The 27,370-nt window shown below is 39.9% G+C and overlaps 3 protein-coding genes and 1 non-coding gene across 4 annotated transcripts in view; all 4 read left to right on the top strand.

Annotated features, from left to right (window-relative positions):
* The window catches only part of rps5 (ribosomal protein S5), a 256,311-nt gene that overhangs the window by 181,788 nt on the left and 47,153 nt on the right, over nucleotides 1-27,370 (top strand). The gene's annotated exons all lie outside the window — the stretch shown is intronic.
* On the top strand, nucleotides 8,474-13,639 carry nrm (nurim). Its single transcript, XM_022213679.2, has 4 exons — nucleotides 8,474-8,671; nucleotides 10,527-10,720; nucleotides 10,809-10,985; nucleotides 11,670-13,639. The coding sequence occupies exons 1-4, from the start codon at nucleotides 8,521-8,523 to the stop codon at nucleotides 11,943-11,945; spliced, it is 798 nt and encodes a 265-aa protein (XP_022069371.1). The 5' UTR covers nucleotides 8,474-8,520; the 3' UTR covers nucleotides 11,946-13,639.
* Nucleotides 8,916-8,988, top strand: trnak-cuu (transfer RNA lysine (anticodon CUU)). Its single transcript has one exon. It is a non-coding gene; the product is annotated as a tRNA-Lys (tRNA).
* On the top strand, nucleotides 14,509-26,581 carry ppp1r18 (protein phosphatase 1, regulatory subunit 18). The gene is made up of 4 exons (XM_022213670.2): nucleotides 14,509-14,970; nucleotides 15,254-19,096; nucleotides 23,628-23,847; nucleotides 25,642-26,581. The coding sequence occupies exons 2-4, from the start codon at nucleotides 15,314-15,316 to the stop codon at nucleotides 25,659-25,661; spliced, it is 4,023 nt and encodes a 1,340-aa protein (XP_022069362.1). The 5' UTR covers nucleotides 14,509-14,970; nucleotides 15,254-15,313; the 3' UTR covers nucleotides 25,662-26,581.

Genomic DNA, 27,370 nt, shown 5'->3' on the forward strand with positions numbered 1-27,370 from the left:
TGCGCCCAAAACGAAGCAGAGAAAGGGGTGTGGAGACAGAAAGAGGAGACGTTAGGCTGCGGGAGGAAGGGCCTTTTAATATAAAGACAAAAAGGATCGTGTTGTAGAGGTAAACAGCAGGAATTAAAGTGGTTAGATTGGTTTAAAGTGAACTTAAGATGAGTCATTTTGCAAATGAGCAAAATCTGTTTACATTCAGAAATCAGGTTTGTCCTGGTCAGCCGCATTTTTTCACACTAAAATGATGATGAAAATGTGATTAACCGTGTGTGAGGCTGCTAGCAGGTCAGTGAATAACAGAAAGAGTTCCAGAGGATTCCTCCTGCCTCCACACGCCTCATGACGTGGAAACATTCCTGCTCAAAAACCTACCTGAGGCCATGAACACGCCGAGGAGTTCCACTTTCACAGGATTTAGACCAGAGGTGTCAAACAGCCCAGTTTGATCTCCAGTGACCGGTAAAACCACAGCATAATAACCGATAAATAGCCACAACTCCTACTGGTTCCTTTGTTTTAGTGCAAAAAAAAGTTCATTCTGACAATGTTCACATTTAAGTTTTGTTTTTTTTTACATAACATCATGAACAACCGGAAATATCTGAAGAAAAGTGAGTTCAATTTCAAATCAAAATGACAAAAGTCAGACAAAAAAGACAAAAATAGGACAAAATATTTAAAAAATGAGATGCAAAATGACAAAAACGAGACAAAAATTAGACAAAAGACACAAAATTGAACAAAAAAGAAACAAAAAATTAGGCAAAAAAGTTACAAAGGGACAAAAAAATGGACAAATGACAAAAATGAGACAAAAAATTACACAAATGACACAAATGAGGCCAAAAATGACAAAAAAAAAACAGAAACAAAATGACAAAAAAATGAGACAAACGACAAAAATCAGAGAAAAAACAACAAAAACCAGACAAAATATGACCAAAATGAGACACGAAATGACAAAAGAACAATCTAGTATTTTAGTTTATGGTCAAAACAACTTGTCATGGTCTAGAAGTTATTTTAAATTTATAGTTTTACTAATTTACAATCTGCAGTTAATGTCTTCTATGTAATTTTTACACTTTGAGGGCCGGATTGGACCCTCTGGAGGACCACTTTTGGACCACGGGCCTCATGTTTGTCACCCCTGCTTAGATATTTACCTCTCTTTAACCAAAAATCCACCTTGAACCAAAAAACAAAGCCTCAGTTTGATCATTTTCTCATCTAAAGACGGAATGACAGAACTAAACAATAAACACAGAATAAAACGGGTCAAAAGTTCCATTTATTCTGAACTTTTCTGCATTTGTCAGAACAGTTCAGGCCCCAAACACACTCTCTATACATTCAAACATGCAAACGACTGTCAGGTTTTCTGCTGAACCAGTCTGACAGCATACAGAGTGGGCGTAGAGGAGAACAGCTTCAGAGTCTCTGAGGACGGAGCAGCTGTCGGAGTTCTCGAACACGTGCTGCAGACCGACTCATGGAGGAAGATTCTGTTTGTGAATCGTCTGCAGAGGAGCTGATTGAGACGGATCAGCAGTTGTAGCATTAATCTGTGGACATTTTAGGTGTTTTATGATAGATTATTAATGTGTCACATTTAATTGAAAAGTTAAAAATTCATCATGTGAGGCTTTTCTCTGCACTGTAAAAAAATCTGTTTAAAAACAAGTGTCAGAAAAAATATGCAACGTTCAAAAACTGAAAAACAGTGAAAATAACAGCATCGATCTACAAGATACTGATATTTTTAGCTCATTTAAATACAATAAAATAGCGTGGTTTTGCAGTCACACTGTCAAAGAATTAGTCACCATTTGTGAAAATACAGAGTTTTGTTGTGGGCTTTTCCACGCATAAATGATGTAAATATTACTTCTTTAAAAAACAAACAAACAGTGATTTCTTATTTTACAACATTTGACATAAAATACTTCTTTAAACTGTATTTAAATCAGGAAAAAAACAATTATTTTTACAGATATATGAAGTTGTTCAAAAGAAAAATTATTTTTTTTAAAAAAGGTGAATTTTTAAAAAAAAAATTAACAAATAGTAATTCATACCTTTACCATGCATCATGAATAAACATAACATTATGCTGTTTTACTGTATTTAAATCAGATAAATTATAATTATATATTTTTTAATTTTTTTACAAACATGCGCTAAATAATAAAATATTTGGCTGCAAGACTAAAATATGCATTAATCTCATAAAGTGTTGACACCCCTTCCATGGAGTTAAACAATGAGAATAAATGCAGACAAAAAAAATTATATATATATTTTTTACAGATAATTGTCGTACTTGTCACTATTTTTTAGATATTATAGTATTTTGCCAGTTGTTCTTGAACCATCACAGCCAGATTTACATTTTTTTATTTTTTATTTTTTGCAATTTATCCAAGTATGTTTTTTTTCTTTATTTATTCAAGGCCAAAAGCTGAAGACTGAAGAGGCCACGTGGAGGCAGCACCACAGAAATATGATCAGACTGAAGCTTTCACAGCTCCTGTTTCTGCACAGACAGCTTGGTGATCATAATAAACCACAAATGAACATTAATTCAACCATATGCTTTATTTGTGCCTGTATTTTAAATTAGAATAATCTGAAAGCGGACATCAGTTTTTTAATTAATCTGCGTGGCGTTCAGGAACCCGTAGTTTCATGGGTCATATAATTATTCCGTGGGTTGTTTTTTTTTGTACTTCTATAACGAATTACATCCCTCATTTTACTTTCAAATATATTCTAAATTCTGGAGTCTCTTATTAGAGTTTTAGAACAAAAAAAATCTGGCAATAATGTTTGAAAGTCACAAAAAGCAGCAGAGTAACAGATTTGCAGACAAAAGGACTCAGCACAGAAATTACACACGTGGACAAAATTGTTGGTACCCCTCAGTTAAAGAAGGAAAAACCCACAATTCTCACTGAAATCACTTGAAACTCACAAAAGTAACAATAAATAAAAATTTATTGAAAATTAAATAATCAAAAACAGCCATTACTTTTGAATTGTTGATTAACATAATTATTTAAAAAAACAAACTAATGAAACAGGCCTGGACAAAAATGATGGTACCTCTATAAAAGATTGAAAACTATTTGACCAGAGTGACATGATTAACTCAGGTGTGTCATTTAATTGACATCACAGGTGTTTCCAAACTCATAATCAGTCAGTCTGCCTATTTAAAGGGAGACAAGTAGTCACCCTGCTGTTTGGTGAAAAGGTGTGTACCACACTGAACATGGACAACAGAAAGCGAAGGAGAGAATTGTCCCAGGACATCCGAAAAAAAATTATAGACAAACATCTTAAAGGTAAAGGCTATAAGACCATCTCTAAACAGCCTGAAGTTCCTGTGACAACAGTGGCTCATATTATTCAGAAGTTCAAGACCCACGGGACAGTAGCCAACCTCCCTGGACGTGGCCGCAAGAGGAAAATTGATGACAAATTGAAGAGACGGATCGTTGGAATTGTATCCAAAGAGCCCAGAGCAACCTCCAAAGAAATTAAAGGTGAACTCCAAGGCCAAGGTACATCAGTGTCAGATCGCACCATTCGTCGTTGTTTGAGCCAAAGTGGACTTCATGGGAGACGACCAAGGAGGACACCACTGCTGAAAAAAACTCATAAAAAAGCGAGACTGCAATTTGCAAAAATGCATGTTGACAAGCCACAAAGCTTCTGGGAGAATGTCCTTTGGACAGATGAGACCAAACTGGAGCTTTTTGGTAAGGCACATCAACTCTATGTTCATAGACTCAAAAACCAAGCATACGAAGAAAAGAACACTGTCCCTACGGTGAAACATGGAGGAGGCTCAGTAATGTTTTGGGGCTGCTTTGCTGCATCTGGCACAGGGTGTCTTGAAAGTGTGCAAGGTACGATGAAATCTGAAGACTATCAAGGCATTCTGGAGAGAAATGTGCTGCCTAGTGTCAGAAAGCTTGGTCTCAGTCGCAGGTCATGGGTCTTCCAACAGGACAACGATCCAAAACACACAGCCAAAAACACCCAAGAATGGCTGAGAGAAAAGCGTTGGACTATTCTAAAGTGGCCTTCTATGAGCCCAGATCTGAATCCCATTGAACATATGTGGAAGGAGCTGAAACATGCCATTTGGAGAAGACACCCATCAAACCTGAGACAACTGGAGCTGTTTGCTCATGAGGAGTGGGCCAAAATACCTGTTGACAGCTGCAGAACGCTCATTGACAAATACAGAAATCGTTTAATTGCAGTGATTGCCTCAAAAGGTTGTGCAACAAAATATTAAGTTATGGGTACCATCATTTTTGTCCAGCCCTATTTCATTAGTTTGTTTTTTTAAATAATTATGTTAATCAACAATTCAAAAGTAATGGCTGATTTTGATTATTTAATTTTCAATAAATTTTTATTTATTGTTACTTTTGTGAGTTTCAAGTGATTTCAGTGAGAATTGTGGGTTTTTCCTTCTTTAACTGAGGGGTACCAACAATTTTGTCCACGTGTGTATTTCAGCTTAAAACCCGATTTGACCCAAATATACAAAACAAATAGCAAAAAATAAAGAAAATAAAGCAAAAAAATTATAATGTATGTATAATTTATTTTTTACTAAAATATATGTAAAAAATATATAAAATCTAGTATATATTATATAGAGAAAATTAGTAAATAAATAAGTAAAAAATATAACAGAAAATAATAATTTAAAAAAATTAAATTAAAAAAATAAAACTTGTATTTTTGCATCAGTGGGTTTTACAGGGTTAAGCAGCAGCATTTAAATGACCTAAAATTATCTAAACTTTATGAAAGACAGCAATAATTACACACAATATTACCATATAATGCTCTGAAAGTAATATTTCTGCACAATAAACACCTTTAATTTTCATGTTTCATTGACTTTTTTTCCAATAACACTTTTACTGGATGTTTAACTTTTATTTTAATCTACATTTATAGCTCAAAATGAATCTTTACGATGCAGATTTAATCTTAATGCTCTGCTCTGATGGAGTTCAGACTTCACAGCTGTCTTCGTCTGTTGCCACCCAGCCTGAGGAGTCGGACGGTCTGAATGTAGTAAACTGTAGAGCAGCTCCTCTTACAGCTGTCTGCAGGACACGTAAAATTAGATGCTCAGACGCTCAGACCAGACAACTGGAGGAATCCTGATGGACCCGAGCGCCAGCAGCAGCCCTCGGTTTGGTGAGAAATCTGGATATTTACATGTGAGACTGATTCAGGCTGTGTGAACGTGTTGTCAGTCTTTACGTTGGCGTTTTTCTACTCCTGGCTGCATGTTGGGCCTTCAGGAAGCTGTTCCAGGTGCAGTAAGGCGGTGTTTGGTGGAGGGACGGCCTGCAGGGCGATGGGACAGCTGTTCCACGACGCATGTTTCACCTGCAGCGTCTGCAGTGAGTTTATTTAAAATAAAAGTGTGCAAAATGTCTTTAAACTCATGTACTTTTACTGTTTCTGCTGCTTTATTCTGAGCTTTTAACGCTTTGCTTTTCATTCTTTGCTTATTTGTGCTCTTTTTTTTTTTTTTTAGCAAAACACTTTAAATTTTGTTAAGAATAACATCCTTCAAGTAAAGTTGCCGTTAAAATGGAATGTCTTGTGTTAGATTAGACATAGAATGGCGACAAAGAGATGCAAAATATCTGAAATATGACACAAAATGACCTCTGAAGGACCCAAAAATTGCTACAACAAGATGCGAAGTCGCCTAAATTCAGTCACCAATGACCAAAATACAGATACAGCAGTTATTTTTTCTATTTTAAATAGACTTATGCACACTTTTACTTAATTTCAGTTATTTCTTTATACTTTAATGTCCACCTAATCTCTGAAATGCTTTTTTCTCATTTCTTGTTTTTTTTTTGTTTTTTTTTTACTGTTTTAGTCTATTGTTGATTTAAATTTATATTCATCTTGTCTTTTGTGTTTTGGATTCGTTGAATTTCTTTATTTGAGTTCAATTATTTGATCTTATTTCATTTTTTCCCATTTGCATGTAGATAAGATAATAAGATGCTATATCAAAAAGCCACATTTGCCCTAAAACCACTATAATCTGTTTCATATCAGGTAAAAAGCTGAGTGGAAACCCATTTTATACCGTTTCAGGCCAGATCTACTGTGTGGAGGACTTTATGGTGAGTCTGTCGGCTTTTAGTGGGTCGAAATGTGACGGAAACATGATTTTTTTGAATGAATTTCTGTCTTATTTCCTGCAGTTTTCTGGAGTCCATCCGTCTGTAGAAGTGTGTCACAGCTGTGGGTGTTTAATCTCAGACCTGGTGAGTGTTTGTCCGTTTATAAATGTGTGGGAAAATCGTGTGTGGCTCATTTTTGTATCTTCAGGTCCTGCAGGCTCGTGGGAAATCGTACCACCCGTCCTGCTTCTGCTGCGTCATCTGTAAACAGAACCTGGAGGGTCAAAGCTTCGCCGTGGATTCAGACTGCAGGATTTACTGCATCAGCGACTATCGCAGGTAAAAGCAGCGAACCAAACGCTCTGGAGCTCACGTGCAGGAGGAAAAAGAGGAGCTCTGGTTCTCTCACTGAGACGAGTCCCACCCACAGTCTCCTCAGTTTCTGAGACCTTTTCACTGAGACTTGCTCTTGGTTTCAGGGTCCAGGCGCCCCGCTGTGCTGCCTGCAGGATGCCCATACTGCCCACTGAAGTGAGTCTCTGCTGCTTTTACTGTTTTTCTCAGTCGCTTTTGTAGACTAGCCGCGCTAGACAACCCATGGCAACGAATTTAATTCTCTGCCAGGGTGGGTCTAGTTACCATCGGTAAGCCTCGAGGTTGGATGCTCCGAAAACTGGCCGACGAATCACCATGAAGTGTAGAGTCAGAAGGCGGGCGTAACTAAGTGACGACAGAGGCGTGACGATTCTGACAGAAACAACCGGAAACAACTAGCCTAGCCGCGCTAGACAACACACGGCAACAAATTTAATTCTCTGCCAGGGTCGACAACAAAAACGACAACAGTCGTTGAGCTCCATTAGCACCGACTCTGAATAATCTTTCTGTTAACATGTCTGTAATATACTTGAGCTTCACCCATTGACTGTATAAATAAGGCTTCACCGAACCGCATCCTCTGATTTCCGGCGCTCTTGGAACTACGTCAGCCTAATAGTTGTGCTGATTGGTTGTATACCTACCCAGTTGCTGCAGAGTGATTTGAAAGACAACCTTTCAGCCCGCCTCCCTCCCTGTCGAGAGTTCCTAGACCCTTGCGTCTTCAGAGCTGGGTCTAGCGCGGCTTATTGAAGCTCTTCCCACCTGCTTGATGCCCAGCAGCTCTGGGTAATCAAACATCATGAGGATGCTGCAGATGATGGCCCAGCAGAGGAAGTGCAGCGTGAAGCAGAGCAGAGGGAACCAGATGCTCCAGGGTGCATGACGGCTTGTACATTTATTGAATCATCCTCGATATCTGCAAAACAAAAAGTGCATTTCTCAAAATGAAAAACGGCTTTTTCGTGTGGCAAAAGTGGCAAAATAATGTGAAGATTGAACAAGTAGATTTGAGAATTTCCATTCTGATCTGAGAAACGTACCAAAGCGACTGAGAAAAACTGTAACAAGTCAGAGCAAATTCAGCTTTCTGAGGACAGTTTCTCTTCCTTTGTCTCCTTAGACATAGATCAGCTACAAACAAATGCAACATGTCTCTAATGGGACACAAAATGACCTCAAAAAGACATTAAAGATGCACAGTGACAACAATGTGGCTCAAAACGGCCCAAATGAAACGGAAACGAGCACAAAAAGATGGAAATGATCAAAATGAGACACAAAATCACCTAAATGGAACAAATAACCAATTATAACAAGATAAAACTTGGTACAAAGAGACAGAAAATGATCTAAATGGAACAAAGATTTCTACAATTTGACCATAAAGAAGTGAAATGATGCTTGTGCTTTTCTTTCGGACTGTTTCAGGGGTCAACAGAGTCCATTCGAGTGGCGTCATTCAACAAGAACTACCATGTAGAGTGCTACAGCGGTGAAGTTAACCTCACTTAAGGACCAGCAGCCTTGATTTATAGCATTTTACATGATTTCTGATCTTAATAAAATCACTGCAAGCAATCTTCACCATTGTTGTTCTCTCCATGTGTTAGTTTTGTGTGCCAGAAGTTATTTAATGGGTTTAAAACTCGTGACAACAAGATATCTGCTTTGTGTCTGTTCACTACAGCAAAGATGGATGATAGATAGATAGATAGATAGATAGATAGATAGATAGATAGATAGATAGATAGAAGCATCTGGGAAGCAGAGGTTGAGAAGCTTCCCTATGAGCTAGAGTGCCTGTATAATATAGTATATAGTATAGTATAATGATTATACAGGCACTCTACTATGAGCCGCTCAGCAGCGCCACCGTGTGTCTACTTCCGGTACCGACACAAACTTCCGTCCCGGAACTGTGGGAGCCAAATGAAGATATCTACTGATTGAAATGGCGTCAGGCTCGGTACGAGGCTGGGCTCTGTGCACCGCTTCTCTGCTCAACTTTGCGTTCGTCTTCATCACCGGTGCGGACTTCATTCGGTTCGTGTCGTTTCGGGCCATTTATCACAACATCACCGGAGAGACGACGCTGTGCCGAGGTAAGAGCTGCGGGCAGGCGGCCAGCAGAGGTTAGGCAACCCCGGAGGATTTATAAATACTACTGAATGGACAACTATTATACTAGTTTACCGTGAACAGAAAGAATTTAGTACGTAAAACTGATTACAAGTCATTACAAGGTGCTTTATTGCCATTTATTGCACATGCTACTAAATGTGTAAACTTTTAGCAGTGGATGAGTGGCACTGTTGATATGACGCCTTTCGGCCGACAGGTGTCAGTGCCCGGCTAGCTCAGTCGGTAGAGCATGAGACTCTTAATCTCAGGGTCGTGGGTTCGAGCCCCACGTTGGGCGAGAAAACTTTTTCATTTTTCACTACAAGACTGTTTTAAGGTGTGTCTGCATTCTCTGGTCAGTTTCAGGTTTTGTTATGTTTTGCATCCATTGTATTTAACAACAAGAATTCAACTCACAGTTTCTCCCCTTTTGTTTTATTACATTAGATATAGAACAGCTACAAAGAAATGTAAAATATCTCTATTGTGGTACACAATTACCTTAAAAAGACATAAAGATGCACAACATGGCATGTCCAGTGGAAAGTAAACATAAAAAGCACATATTTAAGTGGTTACTTGTGCAAAACTGTGCATATAATCCCACATTTGCAAAATTAGCAGTGTCACAGCAGCAAAAATGTACAGACCTCACACAAGAAATATAAATAAGTGCTGCTTATTTTCTACAGATTCTTCCGTGTGCAGCAGCAAGCCAAAAAAACTGTCTTATTTCATTTTAATGTAGCATCAACTCATTCAAATCTGTGAATTATTCATATTTTATACATTAAAAAACTGTGTGTATATAGAGCACATAGTGTATAAATAATAATTTTTTAGAATATTTATATAGTAATATTTCGTTTTTGTTGTGTCTTGTCTTATTTTGTCTGACTTTTGTCTCATGTTTTTTTTGTTTTGTGTTTCATGTTTGTCTTGCTTGAGTTCATTTTATGTTTTGCTTTATTCGTTGTTTGGTAAAAAATTTTCTTGTTTTTGTTTTTTCTTGTCTTTTTTTGGCCTGACTTTTGTTGTTTGTGTCACTTTTTTTGTTGTTTTATTTCTCATTTTTCTGGTTTTGTGTTTCGTTTTTGTTTCTCTTGTTGTTTTCCGCCTTATTTTTGTCATCTCGTGTTTCGTTTTATTCGTTGTTTTTTGTCTGATATGTGTTGTTTATCTGTTTTTTGTCATTTTGTGTCTCATTTTTGTATTATTTTGTAAGTTGTAACGTGTAAATGATAAACTGAGGCATAATGTTGTTGAAATTGAATTCATTTTTCTAAAGAAATTTCAAGTTGTTCACGATGTTTTGTAAAAATATAATTCCGTAAACGTGAGCATTTCTGCACCAAAACAAAGGAAGCATTAGGAGTTGTGGTTATTTACCGGTTATTATGTTGCTTATTATGTTTATGGTCACCGGAGATGAAATTGAGCTGAATGGAACCTGAACTAGAATGAGTTTGACAAACCCTGGGTTAGAGGATTCTTCATCATATTTCTGTGACATTTTTAATGCTTGAGTGCTTGTGAACACTGCTTGTGTGTTCTCAGCGGCTCATTGGAAGCACTGCTGCTGTCCTGCTGCTAAACTCTTACGAACGTCCAGTTTTCTCTGTTAATAAAATGTGTTGATGCTGATTTATACCAGTTTGAACTCTGTTATGGGTTCATACTGTAAATTAAATAAAATATAGATGCTCAACTGTCTCCTTTAGTTGTCCAAACTGGGCAGATTGTTGATATATTTTGATTTAATTGTCATATACGTGAACTTTAAGCCCTAATTAAAGCCCAATAGGAGTCAAATAACAATATTTGCCCGCTCTAAAGACTCCATACCGTGGTCGGAGGCCCTGCAGGACGGCTCAGTCCTCAGGTCTCTGCTGGTGGATCTGGGTCTGCTGCTTCTCTTCACCACACAGCACAGTCTGCTGGCCTGGTCTCCGGTCAAACAGCTTCTCCAGTCGGTGTTCGGGCCTCTGAACAGGACGGCGTACTGCTTCACTACTGCTCTGGCCCTCCAGGTACACAAACACACACCTTAGATGTCTGTTGTTTCATTTATCTGCCCCACATATGACAGAATACATCCCTATTCTCTCTCCTGTGTAGATTTTGATGCGGTACTGGCAGCCAGTGACCGGCGCCCCCTGCCTGTGGTCGGTCCGTCATGCACCCTGGAGCATCTGGTTCCCTCTGCTCTGCTTCACGCTGCACTTCCTCTGCTGGGCCATCATCTGCAGCATCCTCATGATGTTTGATTACCCAGAGCTGCTGGGCATCAAGCAGGTGGGAAGAGCTTTAATAAATGTACAGAAGAACCAGAATGACAAAGACGCATTCAGAGTTTTAGGAGTCGTTGGAAACTTAAACTTAAGACTGACCGACTTTTAGAAGTTCTTGGATTCACCCGTAAACAAGGAGCACAACTCTCATTTTGATTCATAGCTGTGTTTGAGTCAGTCTATAACTGAGGGACTTTTGAGGTCCATGGGATATATCTTGAAAACATTTCTATTAAAAGTTAAAAAAAACTAATGCTTTTTTGTTTATTATGATCACATCTTTACAAATTCTATAATTATTTATTATGAAAACAATCACTAATTAATAAAAAATAACTGGATAAAATGTCAACTAAATAACCGTCCCAATTTAATAACAACCGCCTTCTAATGAGCTAAACAACACTGTCATAATGCAAGGACAGTCTTTCTCCTGTGACGTTTTCTGGTGAGGCCCAGAACTTTTAAAGTTCTTCTGTGGTAGTTCTGCTTTCAGAAGTAGGAAATTCATGGTATGAATCAATGAATTCAATTCCCTGCATTTAAAAAAGATGCTCATTAATACCAAAAACAGATTAGAAAATGTGTGTACCGTGTAAGACGTAATGCATTGTTTTAGGCCGATCTAATTCAGCAGTTAGCTACAGGTTCTGAAAACGTCTGAAATAACCCGTCTGTCCTCTCCCAGGTGTACTACGAGTGTCTGGGTTTAGGAGACCCTCTGTCTGAGGAGTCTCCCGCCGCCCGCCGCCTCCTGTCTCACCTCCGCCACCCGGTGTGTCTGGAGCTGGCCGTGGTGCTGTGGCTGCTGCCGGCCTTGTCCCTGGACCGGCTGCTGCTGGCGGGGACTCTGTCGGCCTACCTGGCCCTGGCTCACTCCCTGGACGGAGACGATCTGTCCTACCTGTGTGTTCAGGTCAGCAGCAGGATGCAGCTGTTTGGAGCTCCACAGCAGGAGAAGTGATTTAAATCTGAGAGTCTCTGCGATCTTCTGAAAGGCTCACGTCTGCTGTTTGTGTCATTTTCAATGTGGTTTTAGAAAAAGGAGAGTTTTATTTACAAAATGTTTTTATCCTAAATGCCAAACTGTTTCCAAAAGTGGCTCTAATTTAACCCTCCTGTTGTCCTCATTTACAGGCACCAAAAATAGAGTTTCCTTGTCTGAAAAAATTCAAAAATTCAGCAAAGAAATCCCCCAAATTTTAGAAAATTTGCAAAACCTTCAGGAAGAAAATTCCAATAATTCCTAAAAAATTTTATTTTGAAAAATCCCCCAAATTTGGCAAGAAAATTCTTCTAAATCTTTTTAAAAAATGAGTAAAAATCTTACTAAAAAATCTTAAAAATATCTACAGTGATTCCATATGTATCAGTAAAGCTTCTAATATTTTCTTTAAGAACATTCACATAAAAATCGACCAAAATCCAGTGAAATTCGCAGGATTTTGGTCGATTTTTATGTGAATGTTCTTAAGAAACATTTTTAACATTTCTTTTTTTTTCCACCAAAAATGCTGAAAATATGGACATCAGAAGTTTCACTGAAAATATATTTTTTCCACATTTTCAAACTTTAAATTTGCAAAACTTTCAGGAAGAAAATTCCAATAATTCCTCAAAAATTTCCTTTTAAGATTTGACTAAAAAATTCCCCCGAATTTGGCAAGAAAATTCTTGTAAATAATTTCAAAAAATGAGTAAAAATCTTCAAAAAAAATCCTAAAAATATCTGAAGTGATTACATATATATCAGTAAAACTTATGATATTTTTAAAAAAATATTTTTGACATCTTTTTTTACACCAAAAATGTTCAAAAAAATTCCAAAAATGTTGAAAATGTGGACATCAGAAGTTTCACAGTGGAATTTTTTTTTTTTTCCACATTTTCAAACTTTAAAACGAGTCAATCTGATCTGCTGGACGACACAAGGGTTAAGTACATTTCTACAAGGTTTCTTAGAATTTTGTATAATTTAGGAGGTAAAATTAGATCTAAATCAATTTTATCCAGAAAAAACTGTAATAAAACAATCCAAATGTTGAATTTTTTACTCCACTACGTCGTTTTTGTTTAGGATGTTGTTACAGCCGTGTGCCATCACTGTGTGTCTCTGAACACTAATTTCAGGTTTATTCGTCACACTCAGGCTTCATTTCTGTTACTCTGAAGGTATTTCTGCAGCTGAGGGACTTGAACGCGCTGGGCTGATCTTTCTTGGTATTTCAGGTTACTTTATAATCAGGAGAACCACTATTTTCCAAAAAGAATGCTGTTCATTCTTGACCTAAAGTACTGTAATGTTGGATTTCATACGCAAAGCCGAGTGTTACTGATGTAAAATACTGACATGTTTGTTTGTTTATGTCTGTTTTTATGTATTTTTAAAGAGCAGAAGCAGATTGATGACATTTTAAAATCGCTGTGTGTTTTTTTTTTATTATAACATTCGTTGTCAAGGCAACAGGGAGTCAGGAACCACTTGATATTCGTCTGAAATAACAGCCGAAATGTCGCAGGTAAACACTGAGAACATGATATTAATGGGAGGCTCTGAACTTCATTTGCTGATTATGGACGAGGATGGAACAAACAGCCGCAGTAACTCACTGAAAAAGAACAAACTGCTGGTTGAAAAATACACATTTATGATCTGGACGTTTATTTGTGTCTGTTTTTTTATTATGGTCAATAAGTGAATGATTAGATATTAGTTTTTTCTGTGTTCTTACAGGTTATTATCTAGAATTTAATGACACAGAGGCAATCTATAATATAAAAGTTTTAAATTTAATAAATACATTAAAAAATGTGTAATTTTTTTGTCAAATATAAAAGGAGGAACTACCGTTTGTAAAAATACAGATTTTTACTGTTGACATTATTTACAATTTTGACCTTTTTTTGTTTGCTTTTTTACAGTTAACATCATGATGAAGATTTATTCTGTATTTTTTTTATTTTACCAGTAATAAATTGTGTTCACTACCAGAACAAAGATATATTTAGCAGCAATTATCTATAAAATATCACTATTTTTACAGTTGACAGTTAAATGATGTAAAAGAACAAATGACCATTTATTAAAACAATCCAGATTCTTATTATTATGGACAATTAACAAGGAAATTATGAATTATTTATAAATGTATTAATTATTAATGATCTGTTAATTAACAGCAGAGAATAATAGTAAAGTTAGCTAAGATTTTTCAGTTCTCACTATATATATATATATTTAAAGGATGGCAAATATCTGCAAAATAACAGCAATTTTGCTGATTTAAATATAGTAAAAATAAAAAATGTAATTCTGCAGTTAAATGTAGTGAACCAGTTAAGATAATGGCAGTAAATTCTAAAAAATAAATAGATAAATAAATGTTTTTATTATTATTTTTACAGCATGCTTCAGCAGACTAAACGATCTGAATATTTTTCAGAATCCCTGCGTTACAAATTGCAGTGATGTGAAGTAAAAACAGAAGAGGAGTGGCTAAAACCAGCCTCCTGGTTCTTCTTGTTCTTCAGGTGAACTCCAGCTCTCTCTGCTGATCATCTCCAGCCTCTTCCAGCCTCCACCTCCCTCCAGCTCCTCTCCAATTATCCTGCAGGAGGAGGGGGGTTGCTGGCCGGGCAGACGGCTCTGTGCTTTAAACGCCTTTTCTTAGGTCCCACAATATGGTGTGTGCCACTAAACTCTCCTGACGGAATTGAACGTAATTATCGGATTACTGCGCTGCGGCTCTGAAGCTGGAGATATTTACTACCATCCCGACGACGGAGGTGTTTTCCTGCTCTCTGCTCTCATGTACCGGCAAGTCTTGTCGTAGTTTCTCTAATTTTTCCCCCTCTAAACTCTCCGTTTGTGATTCATCCGTTAATTAAAAGAGGTTTCTGTGCGTCGTGGATTGGAGCGTTTTTACGCACGAGTGGAGATGTAAAGTGGAGGTGGATACGGTGTTATTTCTGCATGAACTGGACTTTTGGTGAGCGTGATTTATTATTTCCATCATAAATACTACATTAAAGCAGACACTGGTTTAGCATGATGTGGTGCAAGTTGATTTTTATGACTTTTAGGATTATTATTTTTTTGACCACAATTAAACTCGTGTGCAGGGTAATGCTGACAAATGTTTGTTTATGTCATGAAACAATGCAAACATGAGTTTTTAAAAAGTGTATTATGTGCACAAATCAAGTCTGTTTAATAATTTAACATGATTTTAACACAAATCTGATTATTTATTCCATTTTCTGTTTTTGCAGACGATTCCCAGAGGCTCTGAAGAGGAACCATTTTGTCCAACGACGTGCCCCTCTTCTGTTATGTCTGTCGCCTCTCTGCCAGAATGGAAGCAACTCCTTCTGGAGAAGAAGAGGAGAGAGGAGGAGGAGCGAGAGAGGAGGGAAAAAGAGGAGGAGGAGAAGTTTGCCAGCATGCCTGCCTGGAAGCGAGGGATCATCCAGCGCAGGAAGATGAAGCAGGAGAGTCTGGGCGACAGGGAGAAGGACAGTAACACCTGTCTGCTGCAGGTGGACGTCAGATCTCCTTCTGACGGTCTGAGCGACACCGACAGCTCGGTAACCGTTAATCTGGGAAGCGAACCGTCGCTCAGTCCCGACCCGGCACTGTGGCTGGATGCAGAGCCCAAACCGGCCAGTCAGGTGTCTGTGGAAACCATCGTTCCAGTCCATGAAAATCCATTCATCCGCACACAGAGCGCATGGAGGAAGGGCAGGGATGTGGAAGTAGGGAATGAGCCAGAAGTTAAGGAGAGGGAGAAGGATAAAATGAGCCCTAAAGGTCAAGACGGGGAGTCGGGGAGAGGACGAGATATAGAGCTGAAAATAGAGAGGTTCAGGGATCTGAGTGAACCACGGGAAAAAGAGAGGAGCGTTGAGAGAAGTCAAGGGAAAGAGTACAACAGGGATGGATGCGAGAAAGACAAAATCCAGTGGAAGGAGTCAGCTAAGGAGCAGGAATTCCTCAAAGTAAAACTAGACGCCGAGGACAAAGATGATCATCCACCATCTGGTTCGTTTCCTCCCTGTCTGCGGACTATCCGAGCCGACAACATCATCATCATCGAGCAGGACAGGAAAGGCAGCGATGAGAGGAGGGGGAGATGGAGGGAGGTGGAGAGGGAGAGGCCTGAGGAGGAGAACCAGGGGAAGAGGGGGATGAAGATGGACCTGAGGGAGATCCTGGCCGGGGGAGGCAGCGTCACTGAGATTAGAGCCTCCGAGGTGCTGATCATAAAGCCCTCGGCGAGCCCTGAAGAGAAGAATACAGGAGGGAAGGTGAGAGAGGATGGAGAGGTGAAAGGAAACGTGGATATAAGAAGGGAGAGTGTTGGCAGAGAGCTGAGGACAGATATGTCCTGGCTGAGGGAGAAAGAGACTGTTAAGGAGAAGGAGAAGCCGTGGGGTCAGGCGACGGTTATCAATAAAGACGACAGGAAGGATAGCTTGGACGATAGTGTGTTTGTGGAGAGAGGAGGGAGGGTCAGCCAGCTGCTCAGCAGATTCGGAGAGCACCCCAAGCCTCCGTCTCGATCCAAAAGCTCTGATAATTTCCTCCAACCGGGGAGGAGAAAATACTCAGAAGATCAGGATGACCAACAATCAGAGGAGAGGAAGGCGGATGCGAAGGATTTGCTGTTTAAAGGCGTCCCGAAACGCTCGTTCAGCTTCTCCGATCGAGTCATCTGCGCCAAGGAGAACGGGTTAGGAGACGAAGGATATTTTGAGAGGAAAATACGTGAGAGGATTCATTCAGACAGGAGTGTGGCACCATGGGGAGACGTGGCAGGTTTAGGGAAGGAAAACAAGATCAAAATGGGGTGCGCACGACTTTTAGACAAAGATCGGTTTGGAAAGTACAGAGACGGACGCGTTAAAGCTGACAGTGAAGTTAGGAAAGTCGAACCCGTTGACAAGAGGGCTGCGGAGAAGGTAGTCGATGCAGACGGAGATAAAGGGTTCACGGTGGCATCGGTTAAAAACACAGAGGGAATATCGTTCGCTAGAAGAGTCCCGATCAGGCAGGATGGAAAAGCAAGAGCTGAAAGAGACGTCAAGCGACTGATAAGTGAGAAAAGCTCGGAAAAGGAGGCGAGCATCGATAAAGAATCCGAGACAGGAGGACTGATTGAGGCGCAAGGTTGCAGCAAAACCGATTTACCAAGAGAGGACGGATTCGAAATCCCTCCAGAATCTAGTCGCGACATCTCTGCCTCTGAAGACCCGCTCAGTCCGAGTCACCACAGACATGATTCAGCTTTCAAAGAGTGTAGTCAGAGTCTACATAAGGAGTGGAGCGGTACCGGACCACAAGGACCTTACCTGACACACTCTGTTTTGTCCCAACATACAGAGGATCTTATTAGTAAAATAGAAAAAATAGGAGACACGACTGTTTACAGCAATGACCGAGGAGAAAGGGGTTATAAGGCTGCTCAAGAAGTGACTAAAGAGACCATACAGGAGGCACAAACAAGAGCTGATGTTGGATCAGAGAGCCTCGGTCATGATATAACCCCCAGATCCCCAAAAAGGATCGCGCCCATGGGGATGTCTACGGGCCCTCTGGAGATTCAGATCCCCAGGACTGTGTTTTACGTTGCAGAAGAAATGGTGGACAGAAAAACAGGTCAAAGTGGCGAGGGGCAAGACTGGGAAGAAGGCCGAGGGGTTGAGAGGAGGGACAGCTGGAGGATCGGGAAGCCGCTGAGTCGCATCGAGTCGTTGCGAGAGAAGATCCGGCAGAGAGAGCTGGAGAGGCAGCGGCAGAGAGACGCTCAGGACGGAGGTGAAGCTGCAGAGATAAATGACGCTCAGGAGGCCGAGGACAGGTATGAAGAGAGGGGAAGCGAAACAGAGAAAGAGTGGGAAGCTGCAGCTCATGTGCAGAGGAGACAGGTCGAAGCAGAGAGAGGACAGGAAGACGCAGTAGAGCAGACAGTCGCGGCTGACGTCAAACGGGAAGTCGGCGTGTTGAAAACCTGCCCTCAACTTCCTGCTTCACAAGCTGTCGGGGCAGAGGAAGTGAACGCTGCCTCTGAAACTACTGCTGATAGCTTCCAGATATCCGACGATGAAGACGACCCCCTGAAACATGTAGAAGAGCAGCTGAGACGCCACAGAGGCCGACACGAGAGCAGAGAAGAACATCAGGCTGAAGAAGAAGAAGAAGAAGAAGAGAAAGAGCTCTCTGAGGAGGAGGTCGAGGGGTTTACATCGCCTCTGGATAAATCTCTCTCCCCTTCACCACCTCATCCCAACTCCCTCGCAGCCATGAGTCGGATCTACAACCTGGAAAAGGTGGGTTCAAGGTCGGGTTTGTGCGTGAGAGAAAGGACGGTGGAAATCGCGTCATCGGTGCACCTTGTCAAAGTGAAGCCGCTCGTGTCAAACTCGCAGCAGGGAGACGGCAAAAGTGAAGACATTTGCGGGGTTCAGTCGATACAGCGGCAGATAGAACAGTTTCAGTTAAAGGAGCAGGAAGTGTTGAAGGCTTCACCAAATGCTCCCCTAAAGGACACAAAGCTGCAGCAAAGCCCCAAGAGAGTGTTCAAGCAGCAGGTAAAAGACGATCTCAAAGCCCAGGAGAAAGATCAAGAAGCACCAGGACTGAACCCCAAAGTGTCTCCGTCTCAGAATAAGCAAACTATCACCATCAATCCGTCGCTGCTCAGGAGCCAGTCCCCGGTTAATACCCTGAAACCTGCAGAATCCACACCGACCCCCGCCTCCTCCCCGAGTTCTCCATCTCCTGCCCAATCCCCCAGCATCTCTCCATCACCCAGCCCATCGCCAACGCTCTTCTCCATCAGGAGCGCATCTGGAGGTCAAGTGAAGAGAGGCGCCACCATCACCATCACCCCGAAGAAGCCTGTCGGAGGAGGAGGAGGAGGAGTGACGGGGTCAGTGGTGCGACCCACAACAGCAGGATTGACCTCCGTAAAGACCCCGGTGCAGCAGACGACCACCGCTGTCGTCGAACCGGCGAAGAAGAAGTACCCGACAGTGGAGGAGATTGAGGTGATTGGCGGATATCAGAATCTGGAGAAGTCCTGTCTGATCAAGAACAGAGGGACTCCCAAAAGGGTGAGTAGAAACTGTCGCTTTTCTTATCTTACACTCACATAAATAACAAATCCAGACACCAAAAAAAAACAGCTTCTCCTGCAATAACTTCAAATTGGAAGACGTTCGATTTGATAATATTTCCAGATTTGAGAGTGGTGGTCGCTCTGCTGCTTCCTCAACCTCGCCAGAGACGGTTTGTCACCTGGTCTTACCTTTCACTTGGGGAGAACATCCCTTTTGATTGAGAAGTACGATCGCAGAGACCGAGCTAAGCCGGTTAAAGCCTTATCAAGCACGACATCTTGATTCTTAGCCATAAAATCCTGGAGTGATCTCCTTTGCCATTTGCTTCTGCTCTCTAATTCTGTGCAGACTTTTGACTTTCACCTGCTGCACTGCCCATCTTCAAGTCGAGCTGTGCAGTTTTGTTGTAAAGACACACAAAAAATCAAACTGCTTGTTGGGTAATTTAGTGTTTTAAAGTGGTGGTTGGTTTGTTTAGACTTCTGCAGACAGAGACAGTAATGTTTCAGGCTTCAGTGGAGACTAAAAAGTTGAGTAGAAAACCATAACGGCAGCCAGCTACCTCCTTCCTCCTCTTTTTTTTCTGTTTTGCTCTTGTCTGCCTATCTAACATCACATCATGCTGTGAACACACGCTGGTATTTACAGTAATAACTCAGGCTGAGCTGAGTCGCCTGAAACTACAAATCAATCTCACGTTAGACTTTCTGTTTCCTCTTTTTAACTTTTTATGAATCCAGGCCTTGTTTGACAATGTGGGAAACAAGCTGTTATGTAATAAAGGAAAGGCAAGAGTGGCTCAGCAGAGCATGAATAAACTTTGTCCTTTCTGACACCATCATGTACAGATGGATACTGACATGATTTGGAGTGCCTTTTAGAAGAACTGGATGTTGTTTTGTTGTTTACGAGCTGTCAAACTGCTGGTAATTTCCCCTCAGTGTACATCTAAGGGCTGCTTCCTTGTTCCCTTGAACCAATTCTGCCATTTCTGTTGAGTCAGCCCTCGCCGCCTCTCGGACAAATCGCTCTTTGTGTCTTCTTGGCTGCTTCCTAGCGGGGGTTTGGGCTGTTAGACTGAAGCCTTGGCAGACGGTTTTCGACCACGCTGACCTTCCACTGAGCGCTACTGACAGCAGGCTGCCGACTCTCAGTGGAAAACCGAGAAGGCAGACAGACAGTGTTAGAGAGATGAGAGAACGGCTCGACAGCAACGGATCGGCCAGTAAAAACTGATTTTGACAGCCACACTGAGAGGATTACAGGCTGGTTATTCGGTCTGACAGAAACTCTCTTGTCAGGCCGCATGTTTTGTCTCACTTCTCCTTTCAAACTTCTGCACTTCGACACAAAGATCGACACGGGGAAGTGACGCCGCGTCTGTTTTTAAATGCGACTCAGACACTAAACTGTTGCATTACGGGACCATCTGTTTCACCAATTACAGCAGCTAAGTGAAAGAGAAACTCGTAAAATTGATTCCTCCACATCTCAAGAGTCCATTAGTGTGACTTGTAATTAAATAAACGTTAATTTCTCTGAATGCAGGATCCTTTATTTCACTTTGAGGGCTGGGATCATGTAATTCTGCCTGTAAGCGCTCCTCTTTAGTGACCACTGAGTGAATCTCTGACCACCTGTCGCTCTCACGTTGATGCCCTTCAGACTTGTTTGACGTCAGGCCTCCTTCCCTCCCCCTCTGAGCCACACCATCAGGTCACAGCGGGGGGTGAACCGCTTGAGCCTCGTCTTCCCGCAGCTCCACTCAGGTTTTTTCTTCGTACGTGTGCTTTTACTGTGGAAATCTGTGCATCACATACTCCCTGAGTATATCAAAACCTGACTGCACTTCCTGTTTTTCCTGCTTCATTGTTGTGTCTTCAAGCAATGCCATTAATCTTTGGAATGTTTGTTTTTATAGGATGTTCCACTGAATTCAGCTCATGCACCTCTGGAGATGTGAGGTCAAATATTACTTCATAAACTTCCTTCTTTCTCTTGTACCCGAGTGCCTCTGTCGTCCTGCTGTGTTGGCCCGAGTTAATCAGGTTCAGGGAGGGAGGATTAGCCTCCTGTGTCTTAGCAATGGTTTGGCCGGCCTCCCTAATGCAGAGCTATTATCTGCCCTCCTCTGCAGACTGCCATCAGCAGCTCCATGAACATGGCTTCTGCAGCCACCTCTGGGTGTGTTTACTGCACGTCTGGGCCTCACAGCTGTTATTATAAGACGTGCTGCTGTTTCCCTTCGGATTCAGCCTGACTGTTTACGCCACATCGAGTAAACAAACTCAAACATTTGTTGGTTGGTCGAAGCAAAACCGAGCTGAGGCCTGATTCTCCTTTTTTAGGAGAAGTAATAAACCAGAACAGTTTCTGCTTCTGCATATGTATGTTAATCACTGATCCTGATTCGGTCCACAGAAGTATAATTTCTGCTGTGTAGATCCTCCTGCTGTCAGTAAACACTCTGCATGGCCTCCAGCCTGAGTTTACATGTTGACCATGTCAGCACACATCAGAGGAAATATGCAGCTCTTTACCTTGACCTGATTTTATCTTTGACATTTAACCCCATAACATTCATTAACCCTGTAGGACTCAAATATAGAAAAACAACACGAGCAAAAAATAAATAAAACTATTAATAATAATTAGATATATAAACACAAATATAGAAAAAAAATTAACTAAAAATTCCAAATAGAAATAATAAATAATAATGTATTTTACAGGGTTGACCGCATGAGGGGTTGAGTGAAAAATCTGCTGAGGTATTTTTGAACTGTTGCTTGAAAGCACAAAGGGTGATGACTCAAACGGTGTAGACCATTTTAAGATAAAAACAAAACCACAGAATCAAAAGCAGCAGCACGAGTTTCCTAATTTGAAAAATGAATGCGTACACTGCAAAACATTATCTTTTTTAAATTCTTATCAGTTGTCAAACTGATATGTAGTTTTTACTGTCCAACAAACATACTTAAAAGCTTTTAGAGTATTTTTGTAAAAATGGGGTGGATGTTATTATGGGATTTGGATGGCAAGTTTCTTTTTGATTTTGTCTTGGATTTTAACTTTTCAGTCATATTTTCCTTACAGTTACTGTACAGTGAACAGACAATATCTTTCTTAAAATTGTGTTAAGATCTATTTTGAATTCTGCAGAATGTCTAGTTACTTTGGCAGAAATATTAATATCCATTAAACTGCACCAATTTTTTTTTATATATTCATGGGATTTATTGGCAATAACAGAAAGATGGAATAAGTCCACTCTTGGCCATTAAATCTAAATTTTAAAATGTAGCATTTATATCTGTCTCACAACTGTCTTCACATTACTCTTAGTTAGCAATCTAGCTGTCAGTTAGCGTGTCTGTTAGCTTGTTCGCTATCAGTAGAGTAGGTTTATTCAAATGTACATTATATTTGTATCTGCTTCATATCTGTCTCATAATTGTTTCCACATTATATTTCTATTTTTACAGCAAGTTTATACTCTGACAGAAAAAGTGAAGCTGTGAAAATCTCTCAAATTTAGCGATCTAGCCATCGGTTAGCATGTCTGTTAGCTTGCTGTTTAACCATACAGTAGGTTTATTCAACTATAGGTTAGAATTGTATCTGTCTTTACATTATTTACCAGTTTTTTTAGGTAAGTTTATGCTCTGACAGAAGAAATTAAATGTCGATTAATGATGCGACACCGCAACAAGCTAAGACACATTTTCGACTCTTAGCTAATCAGCGTAGAAATTGCGGCTCACTGTGGCACAAATTTGCATGTCAAAATTAATTGTTACCAAAAACACAAACAAATTGCACCATTTTTAAAACTCTTTTGTTCTGTTCCATACAGAAAAACACAACTCTTGTCTTTTAATTTAAAACGGACTGATTTTCACAAATAGTAGCAGGTTTAGCAATGTGTGTGAGCTCAGCAAAATGAAGAAATGGTCACTTAAAATCCTTTATGACTTGGTGAAATCATTATTTAGTTAAAGCTGATAATTACTAGAGAGCAAATGGAGAAATTTGGTTGCATTTATTGCCTTTTCAAAGCCATAAATGTCACAGCTGGTGAATGAGAAGATCCCAAACTGCTAAACAAACCTTCAAATCCTGTATGCAAATAAGGAACAGAAGGGAGCAGTAGCGTCAAATTTCAAATATCTAGCTTTGTTTTTCTCTCTGTTACTGGTTTACTTTAATTCTCTAGATGTAATCCGAGATGTTCCTACACATTACAGATAGATTAAAAACACAAATTATGCTAAATATAGAACGAGAATCCGAATATTGGCTTGCATGGAGAGGTGATTTCAATGTGGTTCACTCAAATGAACCAAAAATACAACTCCTACAAGTATAAAATCGAATAAAAAGACTTGATGGATGGATTCTGACCGATTAGCTGCGTGTCATTCCCCTTCCCTCTTCCTGTTACTCCTCATATGTTCCTCAAAGACTGAAAAATGTCCAAAAAAGCACTCTTTTGCATACTCGTCTGCCTTCGTGTTTGCAGGGGAAGGTGTGTTTCGACGAGGACCAGCTGGAGCAGGTCTGTGAATATCCGTCAGAGACCTTCATGCTGACGTTCACCTCCTTCCCCCACGAGCTGGGAAGGATGGAGAAGCTGCAGGGGGAGGATGTTCAGGAGGAGGAAGGCGAGGTGGAGGCGGGACCGGTGGTGTTGAAGAGCACGAGGAGCACCGGGATCACAACGGGGCCACGTCTAAGAGTGGGTCAGTGTCACCCCCTTCTCAAAAAGCATAAAGTCTAGTGAGAGTTCTCTGTATGTGAAGCTGATTTTAGAGGCCTGAACCTTCCTCGGGATGAGGCTGGTGATTTTCTGTAGTTTTCTTACAGTCAACAAATCATACAGAAAGAGCAAAACCATGAATGACCCCAACAAGTATGGAAGTAGTCAAGTCACTGTGCCATTGACCTTCATCGCTGTACCAAAAACTACACACTGTTGTGTTCAGTGACGTCTTTTTTTTATTATGAAGATTGTAGTTTTTCTGAGTCCGTCTCACAGACACCATCCTGCTCTTTAAATACTCAGCAGAGCACTAAATGTGTGCTAATCCGTGGCTAAAAATAGATGCCAGCAAATGCATTTACGCCTCCCTTACAAAACCAAGATGTTAACAGTCAAGTAGCAGGGGATTTGCAGCAAAAACCTTTGCCACATAGTCTCTGCTTTTTGTTTTGTTTTGTTTTTGCATGAGTGGCAAATGCCCGGCAACATTTTGGAAATAGTGAGAAATTTGTCACTTAACTAATCAGGAGTTTGTCATCACTGACAAACATGGAATCTTTGGCAATACTAGTTTCTGACAGACAGTTTGACAAATTTGCAGCCATATTTTCATGTCAAAATTAGATCCATGGCAAACGAGAGGTGGACTTTTGTTGTTGTTTTTTTTGTCCTACTTCCACAGTCCATAGACATGCATGCTAGGTTAAATGGTGTAAATGTTAGCATGAGTGGTTGTTGGCCAGTGTTTGCTCGGCTCCATTATGAATTGGACTGTTGCCAGTGATGTCCACAAAGCTAGCCTGTTGAAGGTTAACCCCAACTGTTTGCCCTAAATCTGCTGTTTTCTGAAACATTTGCTAAAAAAAAATTACAGTTCCCAGCTATTACGGAAATTACTGAGCATTTTAAAAAGGTAAAAAGTCTTTGTGACCCAATAAATATATCTTCAGTAGAAAAAGAATGACTTTTGGCTAAATGCTACGGAAATATAGATAGTATTAAGTGACAAGTAAAAGCACTATTCAGTCACAATACCTCACTTAAATCTTTTAAATTTACTCTTAAATCACTTTTGGCATTTATTTGCCAGAGTTTTACACAAATTGCTTCCATAGGAGGAACTGATGCAGTAAAAATCTCTCTAAGTTAGTGAACTCGCAGTCAGTTAGCATGTCTGTTAGCTCGGTTGCAAACAGTACAGCAGGTTGATTCAAAAGTTAAGATATATTTGTATTTGTTTCATAGTTGTCTTTACATTATTTCTTTTTTTTAAGGAAGTTTATGCTTCAACAGAAGAAGTTAAATGTGGGTTAATTACGGAACACAGCTAACATGCTAGCCTTCAGATTCTTAGCTAATTAGCACAGAAATATTTACTCACTATGGCACAAATTAGCATGTCAGAACACATTAAGTTAAACAAATTGCACCATTTTTTTTAAAGGTTTTGTCCTTTTAATGTGATTTGTTGACAATAAGAGAAATATGGAATAACTCAACTCTACTCCTTTAAATCAAAAACTGACCGATTTTCACAAATACCAGCAGCTTTAGCAGTGTGGGCAAGCTCAGTAAAATGAATAAACGGGGACTAAAAATCACCCAGAACTTGTGAATATTGTAATTTAATTAAAGGTGGAAAGCAAATGGAAAGTTGTGGTCGCATTTATGGGCCTCGTGAAGCCATAAATGTCACTTCTGGTGAATGGGAAGATTCCAAACTGCTAAATAAAATCAGATTAAAAATTCACCCCTCCGTCTCTCTGTCTTCCAGATGAGTCTTGCCCTCGGTAGAAGCCAGTCACCTTCGCCAAAATTGCCCATGTGATGAGGTCACCAGCCGTTTTACTGAACAATGTTGTGATTTTTATTGTGTTTTTGATTCATTTGGTGTTTGTTAATCCTCGTGGTGTCTTGTTTTATCTAGGATGAATGAGGTGTACAGTCCAGGTGTGGTTTATGCTGTTCATTAAAGGGATGTGTGTTTACTGGGAGGAAAATAGTTTATTTTCAGGGAATACGAGGGACAAATGTGAATGTACAAGCAAGTCTGGTACGTGTGTTAAACAACCCTCAGGTTTGCACTGCAGGGCGACGAAGGATCACTTGTCTATGCAATATAATGAAACAGATAAGATTTTATTTTTTAGTTAATATATTTTAAGATAGTTTCTTCTATGTCGTCGTCTTTCTAAATTGAAGTCAGCACTGCCTCGGCACAGGAGGAAGACTCGGTGATGTTTATATCGTCTGGTTTCATGTGCCTGCTGGATTTGCCCATACCGATGATATAAACATCAGTTAATGATATTTAGTCTGAAGCCTTTCAGCCTCTCAGCGAGCGTTGTGGTGCATGAACGGGTTCTGGTGCAATGTGTGAGGTGATTTTCTCGTTGAAGCCTTACTGTTCACAGAAACAACTCCGGTAACAGTTCAGCTAACAGATTTAGACAAAGGTTTCATTTTGTTTGACTCAGCAGAAGATTTTATGACACAAACAACTAAATTAACACATTAACTTCATCATATTACAGCTGATATCAGACTTTTGGCTGTGCTACATTTGTAATGTTATATATTTGCAGATTTTCCTGTTTGTACGTGAATATTTTAATTGGTGAAAGAAGATGCAAATTCTGTGAAAATAATTTTTCTATGACAGTTGAAGAAGCTGGCTTCAAGAGAAACAAATCCAATAAATATTTCTGAAAGCAGCTTTTTGTCTCCTCTTTGCTCTTGTTTTTGGTGTTGCTCTGCTTTTTCTTCTTCGATCAAAGTGTATTTCCTTCCAAGTATCAGCAGTTCTCGGGAAATTAATCACATACATGTACTATTACAAAAAACCCTGCTATTAGAATGGTTCAAATATTTCCAACATATGAGATATACTTTAAAGCTTCATTTTTTACCTTGCAAATAGCATTTGACGACATAATCTCATCACACTGTTCTCTCTGCAGCTCTTCTGGAGCTTTCATTTGCATCACATGAGCCTTTTCTGTAGATTTCACAATTAGTTGATTATTTTTGTGTCTGAAATATATAGTTTAGAAAGATTTGCCAGGCATGTTGTCGATAAAAAATGACACCAGAATCTATAGAAACAGAAATAATTGTCACATTTTCAACTTTCTATGAGTCCATGAATGCAAAACTAACCAAATTGAAACGTTCAAGGCCTCAAGACATCAAGATCCCTTTTTATTGTTAAAAATTTGACCCACATAAACTTTCTCTGACCAGATTATGTAAAAAAAATAATAATTCTGCAGTTTAGTGCAGCTGAGATGCCATTAGAGACTCAGTGGTAGGTCGCAATCCTCTCTGGAAAACGTTTCAAGAAACGTCTTCCAGAGAAGTCCAGCTGGTTTCTACTTGATTAATTAATAGACATACGTGAACTTTAATCCTATATTACCATTTGTATTATATTTAATACGCAAGTTTCTGAGACCTCTGTCTCATCAAATTGATAAATGGTTAAATAAATAGAACAACACTAG

The sequence above is a fragment of the Acanthochromis polyacanthus genome, chromosome 11, assembly GCF_021347895.1.
Source record: "Acanthochromis polyacanthus isolate Apoly-LR-REF ecotype Palm Island chromosome 11, KAUST_Apoly_ChrSc, whole genome shotgun sequence".
In the NCBI taxonomy this organism is placed as follows: domain Eukaryota; kingdom Metazoa; phylum Chordata; class Actinopteri; family Pomacentridae; genus Acanthochromis; species Acanthochromis polyacanthus.